The 13521-nt window shown below is 33.6% G+C and overlaps 1 protein-coding gene across 1 annotated transcript; it reads left to right on the forward strand.

Annotated features, from left to right (window-relative positions):
* The first annotated feature begins 2347 nt into the window (after nucleotides 1-2347).
* On the forward strand, nucleotides 2348-10971 carry LOC102603756 (histidine kinase 4). The gene is made up of 11 exons (XM_006354988.2): nucleotides 2348-3352; nucleotides 3992-4225; nucleotides 4321-4490; nucleotides 4949-5167; nucleotides 5263-5449; nucleotides 5541-5592; nucleotides 5698-5927; nucleotides 6127-6225; nucleotides 6569-7272; nucleotides 8304-8792; nucleotides 10373-10971. Exons 1-11 carry the CDS (start codon nucleotides 3020-3022, stop codon nucleotides 10632-10634), a joined length of 2979 nt encoding a protein of 992 aa, XP_006355050.1. The 5' UTR covers nucleotides 2348-3019; the 3' UTR covers nucleotides 10635-10971.
* The last annotated feature ends 2550 nt before the right edge of the window (nucleotides 10972-13521 follow it).

The following is a 13521-nucleotide window of genomic DNA, read 5'->3' on the forward strand; positions in this document are numbered from 1 at the left end:
AATTGATTTTGTACTTTTGAACTCTGTTTACTCCACTAAAAAATGTTCAAGTCATAAGTCAAACAATATTCATTATCCATAAAGCAAAACTTATTTAACTTAAAGTATTATCCATATAGCAAATGGAATAAAAAATTAAACTAGAAAATATTGCTCGATCTCCATAATATACATCAATCATCATCTTCTCTAAATCACCATAAAATTACATCAAATATATTATTATTATCGTTCATCTCCAAAACGGTTCTTAATACCCATTTTTTACCCCTTTACACACAAAAAAACAAAAAACAAAACAAAACTATACAAGGCAGAAAGAGAATAAATATAAATTATAAATTTATAATAATGTTTGTTTTTTCAAAATATAAAAATTCGGTCAAGATCATTTGGACATTGACGTAATTTAATCAGGAATAAGATCTGATCCTTGTCGCCAAGTCATTTTCTCAAAGATATGTGAATGCGATTTATACTTTTTTTTTCTTTAATTAAATAATACTATATGATATGATTCTTATTAATTTTTATTGTTACTTCTACATTTTCCCTCAATTTTATTTTTAATTTTTCTTCTTTAAGCATCATTATCCAAACTAACTTATTCCACTAACTAAAATTTACTAATGTATATATTAAAAAGAGCAAAATGCTTTCTCCCTATGTTTGCTAATATATATATCAACCATTCTACTATGTTTATAATATAATACGATAAGATAAATTTTTGATGTATAGATACTTTATTATTTTGATACTCACTTTAATTGTTAACTATTAAAATTTAGTTACTTGATTTAAAATTTATTACTTAATACTTATATTGTCGATTCTAAATTGGCAAAATCACATAAAATTTTCATGTACCTTAAAATTAAATTGGGTACTTGATTTGACGAAAGCACGACACACAATTAAATATTCCTTTCTCTAACTTTTTGTTTTAGTTTCCTATTTGATATTCGATATGCATTTTAGAATGTCAACTAGTTTAAATATGTTTTGTATAAAGTATATTATTAAAATAATATTTTATTTATAAAAAGCTTAAATTCAAATTCTCTAATTAAAGGACACCATCCTATATTAACTTTGATGATAAAAGAAACTCTAGGCTTGTGTTTTTACGTAGGAAATCAAATCACGATTTTAAATTCTAAAAACTCCCAAAATAAAATGATTGGGGATTCTAAATTATGGTAATGATTTTTTTAATTATATAAACATAACATAAAAAAAGCTCTTGCTTGACGTGAATAGACTGTTATTATTGTGGTTTACTAATATATCTTTATAAAATTATATATATATTAAAATTTTGAAATCACAAATGTTAATTTATAAAAAAATAAAATAAAAATTAATTTATCAATACAATGTCTTAAAATATTTTGATATATACATATCCAAACGGACCCAAATATCCAAGTAATCATCTCCTCCTGCAGTGTTCAAACTCTGCTCTGAAACCTGATGCTTTTATTGCCCCTACAACCTGAGAAAATAACGAAAAGCCCATCACTCCATAATATATATAAAAATATATAAATAAATAAATTAATTAATTATTTAATACATAAAATTTACTGGAGACCCATGTGGGAGTGAAAAGTCTAAGAGACGGAGAAGAAAAAAAAAGTCTATATTAGATTGTCAAAAGATTGAATTACTTTTTGTTGGATCCATATTTATTTTTTCTTTTTTTGCAATTAAAAAGGTAAAAAGAAATAATGTAAGGTATTTAATGGATTGTTTGACAGGGGTGTATTAGGTAGAATAATATTGGTAGTATAATATTTTATAGTAGATTTATGTCTAATTTAATTATACATCTACCCAGTACTATTAATTATTGGGTTCATTCATATTTATATCCATTTATGCTACTTAATTTGATTAGGTAGAATTTAAGGAAATATTTTCTAAAAGTTTTTTATAATCTAAAATAAACTTTGTATAACTAAAACTTGAGCAAATTGGTATACTAAACTCTCGCTGTCTATGTGATTAATTAGAAAAAAGGATGAAATTAGAATTTTAAATTTTATAATTATAATTTTAAGTGATAATAACTAAATTTGTAGTTTAATATTTGGCTGAACTCACACCAAACTTCCATGCAAGCTACTAGTTCCGTTTCCGAAAGTCTTATAGTTATTTTTATAGCTCAAATTTATAATGTCATGACCACATAATAACGATCTTAGTTATTTTCATAGCTCGAATCTATAATCTCGTAAACACATAACAACAACCTTACCATTTATGCCAGGACTTTCTTTTCTATATAGAGCTAAACAACATTTTTTCCTTATGATAAATTTAAAAGAAAATTATATATTCTTTTAGTTCTCTGTTTCTAAATATTGAAAAGTGCTACTCTTTTCTCTTTCTTGGTTGGTTTTGTTTGTATCTTTTGTTCTTTAGCTGGTTTTTACTCTCTCCTGGTTTCTTTGAGCTCAGTGTAGTAATTTTTTTAATGGTGTAAATATATAATAATGAAGAAAAAATAGTGAACATGCTCTTCATTGTCTAGATTCTTCAACTTAACTTCATGCTTGAGAGAAAAAAAAAGAGCACATGATTGGAGTGATTTTTCATTTTTTATTCCAAAAACCCCATTGACAGACACTGTGTGAGTTCTTGGAATTTGGGATTAATTTTTTTCATCTTTTTAGGACTGCAGTCAAGCCATGCTTGTTGTTCCATGAGGGGAAAAAAATTGTTTCTTTTTCTTGGGTTTCACTTCTTTCCATCCTCATGATAGTGTGAGGAGAGAGGGGGTGGGGTGAAATGATTTATTTGTTCATTTTCTTTGTGGGTTTTTTGCCTTCAGCATATTTTTAGTGAATTCTTTGCTTTTCCCTATGATTTAAAAAAATGGGGTTTTAAGAAACTACTTGTCCTTTTGCAGAAAGCAATGATTTTTAGCTCATTTGTTTATATGGGGTTTCTTGTTTCTTTGTGGTTAGGAATATTTTGAAGAATATTGAGGAGTTTTTTTGTTGTTGTGGTGATGGGTGAGAAGATGCAAAGCCACCATATGGTGAGTGTGAAGGGGAGTGAGCAATTTAACTCAAAGAGAAAGCATAGATTTGTACCTTCACAGGGTTATCTTCCAAAGCTTTTTGCTTTATGGATTATCTGGTGTACATTTTTCAGCATTGCTTTGTACTTTTATATGGATGCTAATCACAAGGAGAAAAGAAAAGAAGGGCTTGTGAGTATGTGTGATCAAAGGGCAAGGATGTTACAAGATCAATTCAGTGTTAGTGTGAACCATGTACATGCCCTTGCTATACTTGTATCAACTTTCCATTATGAGAAGAATCCATCAGCAATTGATCAGGTTTGTGCTCCTAAATGGTTACAATTTCTCATTTTGGACTGAAAAAAGTTGTGAAATTGGTTTAGTGTAGTGAGGGATAATTTGATTCTCTTTTAGTCTTGGTGGTATTGCTTTATCTTTTGCAATTGTGATGAGTTTTATTTGTCTACCTGTTGTGTCATATGAATATTTTGTCTTTGCTTGGCTCAATCTTTTAACAAAGAAACAACTATGCCTCAGCTTATCGAGGACATGACTTTAAGATAGGAGGTTGGGGAGCACACGGATTAGCGGTAGAAGGTTAGTGTGTAGGAGTGCATTGTGTTGTTCGTCCATACTACTAGTAGTAGTATTACTCTTGTAGTTTCTTGTTCTTCAATTTTTGTAGCTATCGGTTGTTTCGTGTACTTCCATTGCTTCTTTTTTCTGGACTATTTTTTCTTGAGTGGCGGATCTATCGGAAACAACCTCTCTACCTTTGAGGTTGGGGTAAGGTCTGTGTTCACTCTACACTACCCTCCCCCAGAGTCTACTGGGTATGTTGTTGTTGTAACGAGTAACGACTATGCCTCAGTTCTAAACAACTTAGTGTAAGCTGTTTGAATTGTCAATATTTGTTTTGCTCCATTTGGACTCTGATTCTCTTTACTGAAACTGCAGAATACTTTTGCTGAGTACACTGCTAGAACTGCCTTTGAGAGGCCACTATTAAGTGGGGTGGCATATGCAGAGAGAGTTTTAAACTCAGAAAGGGAAGAATTTGAGAGAGAACATGGATGGACTATTAAAACAATGGAAAAAAAGCCTTCACCAATCAGAGATGAGTATTCTCCAGTTATATTTTCTCAAGAGACTGTTTCCTACATAGAATCACTTGACATGATGTCAGGAGAGGTAATGAATTAGTTTCGAAAGTTTCATGGATTTTATCTTCTTGTTAGTTGTGCTAGCTTATTTCATTGGACTGTTCTTTTGCCTGGTTCATTCAGGAGGATCGCGAAAACATCTTAAGAGCTAGGGCCAGTGGGAAGGCAGTTCTTACAAGCCCCTTCAGGCTTCTGGGTTCTCATCACCTTGGTGTTGTTTTGACATTCCCTGTTTACAGATCCAAGCTTCCGGAAAACCCGACGGAGCACGAACGGGTTGAAGCAACTGCAGGGTAAGCTTGTGTCAATGTTGTTTTCTAATTGGATGAATTCTTAGCGTGCTCGATGGTCTCAAGATATTTGCTTATCACTTTTTGCTTTAGAAAAGTTCAGTTCATTTGGTTTGCATGGCCGCCTAATGCCAGTCATCGTTTTAGTCTCAAACTTGGAGCATTTGTTCCTTCTGCTTCTCACTCCCGTAAGCCAGCTAATGGAAATATATCTAGCTTAGTTCAGTTTCTTAAAGATGTAGGCGTAGGCCTATTCGCCGTGCAGACCACATAAAAGGGATAAGTCATTCTATTCTTTGGGTGTTGCAAGATTCTCTCAGTAACCATTATTCATGTGCATTTGTTTTAGTGCATAGTACTTGAAGACATGTTTTTGGTCAATTACTAGGTGATGGGGTGAGATAGGGCAGGTTCTGCTGCTATTTGGTAATAGTTACATCTAGCTCTTTAACTCAATGCAGGTTTCTTGGTGGAGCCTTTGATGTTGAGTCTCTCGTTGAGTGTCTACTCGGGCAACTTGCTGCAAATCATCCAATAATTGTAAATGTCTATGATGTTACAAACTCCTCTGATCCTTTAATCATGTACGGACACCAGAACCCCAATGGTGATGCCTCACTTAAGCAAGTAAGCAAGCTTGATTTTGGTGATCCATTTCGTAAGCATGAGATGATTTGTAGGTAAGTGCTCATCCTTCTTTGACTTGGTAGCAAGTGCTCTGTGTAAGAAAGCTTAAACTTTGATGTGGGACCTTGATATGTTTGTGCCATTGCAGGTATCTTTACGAAGATCCTATATCTTGGGGTGCAGTGACCACTGCAGTTTTCATTTTTACCATCTTCCTCTTAATTGGCTACACGGGTTACAAATCTGCAAGCCACATTAATAAAGTAGAGGATGATTTCCATAAAATGCAGGAGCTAAAGGTTCAAGCTGAAGCAGCTGATGTTGCCAAATCCCAGGTCTCTGAACACCTTGTCCAATTTGAGGTTCTTTATTCCATTAGATTGATCTTGAGATGTTGACATGCATTTTCTGTTTTGCTAAATCCAGTTCTTGGCTACTGTTTCACATGAAATAAGAACTCCTATGAATGGAATCCTAGGTAAGGAGCTATTCTCATATTGATTTGCAGTATTATCTCAATAGCAATTTAACTAAATGTGCTACTTCTAACTTTTTAATGCCTGCTGTATGATTGTGAATTCAGGAATGCTTGCTTTGCTTCTAGATACGGATCTGAGTTCAACTCAAAGAGATTATGCTCAAACTGCTCAAGATTGTGGAAAGTCACTGATAAGATTGATAAATGAAGTGCTTGATCGGGCTAAAATTGAAGCTGGCAAGTTAGAACTTGAGGCAGTTCCATTTGACCTTCGCTCTATACTGGATGATGTTCTCTCTTTATTCTCTGATGAGTCAAGGCGCAAAGGTGTTGAGGTACGCCCTTGAACATTCATAAGTTCCTTTATTCTCATACACAAAGTAATTTATTGTTGTTGTCTGTTGGTTTATGCGTTAAACTGAGCCACTATGTCTTCAACTACTAATTTCTTTTGCTTCTTCTACCTGTTACCTCTGGATTTCAATTGCTCCTGGTGCTTCTTCCTGACACAAAATGAATTATTGGGAACTGAAGTTGGCCGTCTTTGTTTCTGATAAAGTGCCTGAAATTGTTATGGGGGATCCAGGAAGATTCAGACAAGTGATAACAAATCTGGTGAACAACTCGGTCAAAGTAAGTAAAACAGGCAATCTTCTCATCCCTGAACCATAAGCACAAGTCCCTCTTTATGCTATTGGAAACTAGGAGGTAAAAAGAAAGGAAGGGATTAAAAAAAGAGGGAAATGGTGAAATAAATTTTAAAATTTTCCTTTAATTTGTGGAATGTGAAAGTTCAGAGAAATTTAAGATTTACCTTCTCTGTTCAGAAAAGAGGTAGGCTGAAGAGAAACATTCCTCTTTTTGATTTGCTTTCTATTTTAATGTTGCATTCAAACAAGGAAATGGTAACCTTTAGAACTTCTCTATTTGTTCTTTCTTGAATCATTTTGATTACCGAAAGTTTATTCTTTGACAGTTCACTCTACGAGGGCATATATTTGTTCAAGTTCATCTGGCAGAACAAAAAAAAGATGGTGACAAAACTGACACCTGCTTGAATGGAGGATCTGAAAGTATTATTTCTTCTAGTGCTTTTCATTTCAAGACCTTAAGTGGTTATGAAACTGCTGATAGCCAGAACACTTGGAACACATTCAAGCATATAATTGCTGACAATGGGTTGTACTATGAATCTGCAACTAAGGTGGTGAATGATGATCTCTCTCGGGATGTCACTGTAATGGTTAGTGTTGAAGATACTGGGATTGGGATCCCTTTGAAAACACAAGATCGAGTTTTTACACCATTCATGCAGGCAGACAGTTCAACTTCTAGAAAGTATGGAGGAACTGGTATTGGGTTAAGCATTAGCAAGTGTCTCGTCGAGCTGATGGGCGGTCATATAAGTTTCATTAGCCGTCCCAAGATTGGAAGCACATTTTCTTTCAGTGTTAGCTTCCTAAGATGCGAGAAACATGCTGTTGGTGATCTGAAAAAATCTCATTCTGATGATTTGCCTACTTCATTCAAAGGTCTAAATGCTATTATAGTTGATGAAAAGCCTGTAAGAGCTGCTGTAACAGGATACCATCTGAAGAGACTTGGTATTCGGGCAGAAGTTGTCAGTAGCATCAAGAGAGCAGCAGCCACTCTTGGGAAAAATGGTTCTGTTGTTTCCAAGTAAGTTTTCATCCTTTGGCGAACAATTTGCTATTTATACTCTGTCGACTGTAAGTGATTCAGAACTGCAAGCATGTATTACTTAGATTAATCTAACTTTGAGGCTTTCAAGGACACATTACTATTAATGTTATCTTAGACGAACTCTAAGCTAATGCCTTTGGCCATTGTAGGCACTCTACAGCCTTTGTTAGAGTGGGTTAGAGTCCCACATTGGTTGGGAAATGGACCGGTTGTTTTTTTATATGGATAGGTCCAAGTGTCGTATCTGTACATGGTATTAGAGCCAGGTTGATCCCTATTTGGGCTCCCAGTCCACACTCTAGTTCGGCCTGGGTGTGAAGGGAGGTTTAGAGTGGGTTAAAGTTTCACATTGGTTGGGAGAATGGACCAGTGGTTTGCTTATATGGACTTGGACAATCCTCCCCTCATGAGCTAGTTTTTTGGGGTTGTGTTAGGCCCAAGTGCCTTATCTTTTACGGTCTTGTTTGGTGAAATGGAATTTAATCTACTTATATTGATTGACAAGAAGAGAAAAAGGAGGTCCAAATTGCAGATAATTAATAACAAAAAACAAATGCCTAAGGATTGACTGAGGTTTGATTTTCTTTTCCGTTTCAGCAATAAAAGACTTCATGTTCACCAATGTAAGTTTCCAGACATATATTAACTAGTATCGTTTCATTCTTGTATTTCTGCACATTTCACAGCTATTATCACCTAAATATATAGTAGCAGAAGGCAACATAGAGGAAAACATTTAGGTGTAGAAATATATCAAATCTGTCATTTATGTGACAGTGATCTTCAAAATGCCACTAGGATACCATTTTTTTCTTATTCAGTTCCCTGCATGAGGAGTTCCAGTGTTTAGCAAGATGTTCAAATCTAGCGGAGGATAGCCTAAATAAAAAATGCTGATATCCCCCTCAAAAAGGGGAAAACAACGAACAGGAATAGTCCAGAAACGTTATATGTTATACGTGATGCATTAATTTAAATAAGCATTTGTTATCTTGCTGCATTGACAGGAAGCTGGACATGATTCTGGTCGAGAAGGACTCGTGGATATCTGAAGATGTTGACCTAAATTTACACTTTCCAGACATCAATCAAAATGGACACATGTACAAGTTACCGAAGATGATCCTTCTGGCGACTAATTTTACCAACACTGCTGAACATGAAAAGGCTAAAGCAGTAGGTTTTTCAGTGATAATGAAACCTCTTAGAGCAAGTATGCTGGCTGCATGCCTTCAGCAGCTAATTGGAATTGGAAACAAGAGCCGAGGAAAAGATATGTGCAATGGATCTCCATCCCTTCGTGGCCTACTATGTGGTATGAAAATTTTGGTGGTTGATGATAATAGAGTAAATCGCAGGGTTGCTGCTGGTGCACTCAAAAAGTTTGGGGCCGAGGTAGAGTGTGCTGAGAGTGGGAAAGCTGCTCTTGCATTGCTGCAGTTACCACACAATTTTGATGCATGCTTTATGGATATTCAGATGCCAGAAATGGATGGGTATGTTCGAAACTTCTCATTTTCCTGATCTAATGATTTTCTTCATAGTAGTTCTACTTGCAAGTTTGTGACCAAATTCGAATTATGCCATCTTTAAGTTGGAGCATCAGTGTATCTGTGTAATAGTTGGCAGTAGAAAATTCAAAATGTGCACTGTCAATAACAGGCTTCACATTCTGTCCTGTATTGGGACCAAATATAATTCTACTGGACTTGTGGAAGGTAAAAGGTGCTTTTGATTGCAGAAATGATTTTAATGTGCTAATTATCCACAGTTAAGCCTTGTTTCAATTCTAGCTTTATAAAATAGTTACTAGTTTTAAACTAATACCCATTCATGTACCAAAGTCCTGGTTTGTACAACTTAAGTATAGGAATTTAAGTCCCCTGCTGTAGTATATTGACAGATTTATCTTTAATCAACGAATCTGAGATAAGATGATTGCTTATAGACAACTTTTTTGTATCTGAAAGGAAACAATGCAGCTTTACAAATCATATATTGCAATATTCAGTTTTAGCTCTCTGGTAACAAATAATATATACGGACTGGTCAGTCAATTTGGGTTGCTTACCAATGTTGTTCATTGGTGATTACAGAATTCGAACAATTTAAACTTGCCTCAAATAAAAATGAATAAACCTTTAATTCTATTAGAAATTCGGAAAAAACTCTGATGAGACAGTAAAATGGACAACATTCTTTTGTAACTAATGCTTTCTGGAGTTTTTGTCCCAACTAGACTGTCTAGACTTGTATCATCTCACCATGGTCCACCCAAAATTCAGTTGTTTGCTTTTCTTTTCATTTTGCACTTTGTGCTTCACTAAAGGATCTCTTCTGAACTGACATAAGAGAAGAAGTTATATACTCGGTAATGCCTTAGAAAAAGAGTTGGCATATTATTCTTGTGTTGCTTACCTCCTCGGGTAATGAGCTTAATAATCCAAAGGGAGACAATTGTTTGGTCGAGTCAAACTTGGAAACTTCAAGAATATTTATGGGCTTAAATCCAAAATCAGCATGTTAGTTGTTTACCATACCTCAGATGGTTGCTGTCATTTGAGAGTTCTGACATTTAAGAATATGCTCACAAATATATTCTCGGTCTTTACCTGTGACTTGTCACGTCGTAGCATGTTTTGGCCAGAAGTCTGATTCTCTTTGTTGTGTACATAGCAACTGAGATGATCAATGTTAATTTGTGTAGGTATTAATCACGTCTAGTGTGTGCATAGCTTCTGTATCAATCACAGATTTATAAACTTCTTTGAAACTGTTGCTAGTGGTTGGTGCATGTCGACCTACTTGCACAGTGATGTTGATTGGATTTCACTTGAATGGGAAATGCTATTTCACTCATTTGTTCACCTCTTTGTTCAAAACTGCACTTTTGGGTATTGTGATTCAGTGCAAATTGAACTTCATTTCCTCTAGGAAAACATGTTTTACTAAACGAAAAGATTGTCTTTAGGACAATGTGCTTGTGTACCAAGGGAAAGAAACGAGTAACTAAACATGAACATCCAAAGAAATTGAAGTACATAGGTTTTTAAAACTAATTCTTCTGAAATTGCAGGTTTGAGGCTACACGTCGAATTAGGGAACTGGAGAGCATTGCAAATGAACAACAGAATGGAGTGTTGAACTGGGATGGAGGTACAAAGAGGCACATGTGGCACATGCCGATATTGGCCATGACTGCTGATGTAATTCATGCCACATTAGAGAAATGCCTCAAGTGTGGAATGGATGGTTACGTCTCAAAACCATTCGAGGAAGAGAATCTTTATGAAGCTGTATCCAAGTTCTTCGAATCCAAGCCTAACTCGGACAAATAGCTAAATTCCTATTCCACTGATTTTGCTGCACCTCTCCGGACTACAGCAAATTTTCAGCATCCTGCTGGTGCATTCTTGTTTGACTTGTTCTAGTGTATGGACATGATTAGCCACAATGACACATTTAGCAAGTGATTAGCTTCTAACCAGTTTAGATCTTTGACATGATTAGCTTCTTAAGTATATATTGTTGTATGTATACTGCAAAAGAACTTCTATCCCTGTCTTGTATGTACATTTAAAAGGGGAGAAGAAGTTAAAGCTGTATAATCTTGATACCTTTTTATGGTTTCCTTTGATATTTTTGACTGAGAAGCTACTAATTCCTTGATTTGTATGTTGTCTTTTTTCATTAAAAAACTTATATATTCTCCATGCATCTACACTTTCCTAAGCTATCGCTTCAGAGGATTAGAGCACGTGGCTACGAACCAGAGTGTTGGGAGTTCAAATCCCTCTTTGCCCACAACTAGGTCAAAAGGGGAAGTACCCTATGGATCTTGGGTGTGGGTCTTTTTTGTCTTTTTGTCGAAATGGAATAGCTTTTCTTTTTATCTGCATGCTGCACCAAGAATATGTTCAATTTTTACTTTGAATTAGAAGCCCTTTAGGTGTATGATATTTAGTTATCTTACTAACCCTACTAGCTTTCTAGTTGATTAGTTATACCCTCTTTAGTAAGATAGTTGATTAGCTTAACTATCATTAGGATCGGAGGTTAGGTATATGTCTCATTCCTTTCTATTTTTTGATGTAGATATTAATATACGAGGTAGGGTCAATGTCAAATTCCGATTGGGAGATGAAAGTTTGGATGAATATATTTAATAACAACAAAAAGAAACCCACTATATATTAGTCAAAGATTTAAGTGCTAGTTGATATGTCTAAATAAAAAGTGATGGAAAATTGAAGGCCCCCTCTCATATGTATTTGGCCCAACAACACTAGTAACAACAAGAAATTAGTAATGGATAAACTTTTGTAAATAAAATAAGTAAAAATCTCATGTTAATTTTATTTAACTATGGATTAGCCATACGGATTATAAGAAAATTCAATTAGCTAGGAGATTTTTAGCTACCGATTAACTGAGAATGACCAACAAATTTCGTAGCTAATTTCATGTTTTTTTATAGTAAAATGTGAACCTCTTGAACCTAATTCGACTTTTTTACCGTAATGAAATAAGAATTTTCACTAAAAAGATTAAAAATATAAAAAATTATATATACATACATATGATAGTTAAAATGTTTACCTTGTACATATATACGAAGTACTCCCTCCATCCCATTTTATGTGGCAACATTTGACCGGGCACGGAGTTTAAGAAATAAATGAAGACTTTGAAATGTTTACCAAATTGTCCTTTAAAAAGTAGACTCACTTTTCTCTCTCCTCATAAATGTATTGGAGTATTATTTTAAAATTAAGTGGGATCAACAAGGGTAAAAGAGGAATTGTACCTTTAAATACTTACCATATAAGGAAATGTGACATTCTTTTTGGAATTGATCAAAAAGGAAATGGTGCCACATAAAATGGGACGGAGGGAGTAATTTTTTATATTTTCAAGACTCGAACCAGAGGTGAAGCAGGTAGCTAGGCTTGCCATGCATGACATATGACACAATGAGACACGACTCACGAGGCATGCTTCGAAAGCAGCCCATGTCAGTTGTTAATTAGGTCAAATTAGTACTTTTTCTGTCCAATATAGAGTACTCCATCATCTGTCCATTTCATGTGAAGTAGTTTGATTCGGTATGAAATTTAAGAAAGAAATAAAGATTTTTAAAATTTGTGATCTAAAATGAATGATAGAAATTTATATGACTGTAAATCATTTTATTAAGGGTAAAATAAATATTTTATAGTTAAATTATTATTTAATATAAAAATATGTCATTTTTTTTTAAACAGACTAAAAAAGAAAGTAAGTCACATCAATTAGGACATAGGGAATAGTTATTTACTATTGACGTGACGTATAGATTAAGAATATTACATTGTGAAATAATATTACCAAATGCTCCTTTCGTCTCTATTTATTTGTCAAATATTTTCTAATTTAATGTCTCTTTTTATTTGTCATTTTTGATAAATCAAGAAAAGATAATTTATCTTTCCCTATTATACCCTCAATTTATTAACATTGAGTTAATGTCTTTGAAAAATGTACTGAGTAAATATTTGAGACCTTATCAATTAATAAGTCTAAAATGGTAAATTCACTATACCAATCAAGTAAGTGTGTCGAGTCAAAATTTAACAAATAAAAAGGGACGAAGAGAGTATATGTCATCTAAACATTGAAAAAAGAAGTATTTAAGTACTTAATAGGGTAAAATTGATACAATATGTTAAATTATTGATTGATTTTATAAATTAGACAATTATCGTTGAACAATCCAAAATAATATAATAAATAAATAAAGATAAACAGAGGAATTATATAATATATTCTAAATTATATAAATATTGTTTACGCTATAGAACTGAAATAATAAAAGTCTGTTGAGCAGTAAACATGCATTATATTTTTCAGAGGAAAAAAAAGAAAATATATATTCCCAATTCCTTTTTTTTTTGGTTTACTTGGTAATCCGCTCCTCACGTTCTTACGCTTCAATATACTTGTCATTTCATAAAATCAATGTATAAATTATCATATTGTTCCTTTTTTACCCTTGTAGTTATTAGCTTTAAAAATATACATTTGACCAACTTAGAAAAGTTAAATAAATGATTCATGTTAATTGGTCAAATTAATTAATCAAAATAAATTAATTGAAAACTTGAGTTTCAAAAAAATTAAATAAGGGTAGAATGGTAAAGTTACATCATTTTTTAATGTAAGTGCAAAATAAAAATATGACATACA

The sequence above is a fragment of the Solanum tuberosum genome, unplaced genomic scaffold, assembly GCF_000226075.1.
Source record: "Solanum tuberosum cultivar DM 1-3 516 R44 unplaced genomic scaffold, SolTub_3.0 scf00189, whole genome shotgun sequence".
NCBI classification, from domain to species: domain Eukaryota; kingdom Viridiplantae; phylum Streptophyta; class Magnoliopsida; order Solanales; family Solanaceae; genus Solanum; species Solanum tuberosum.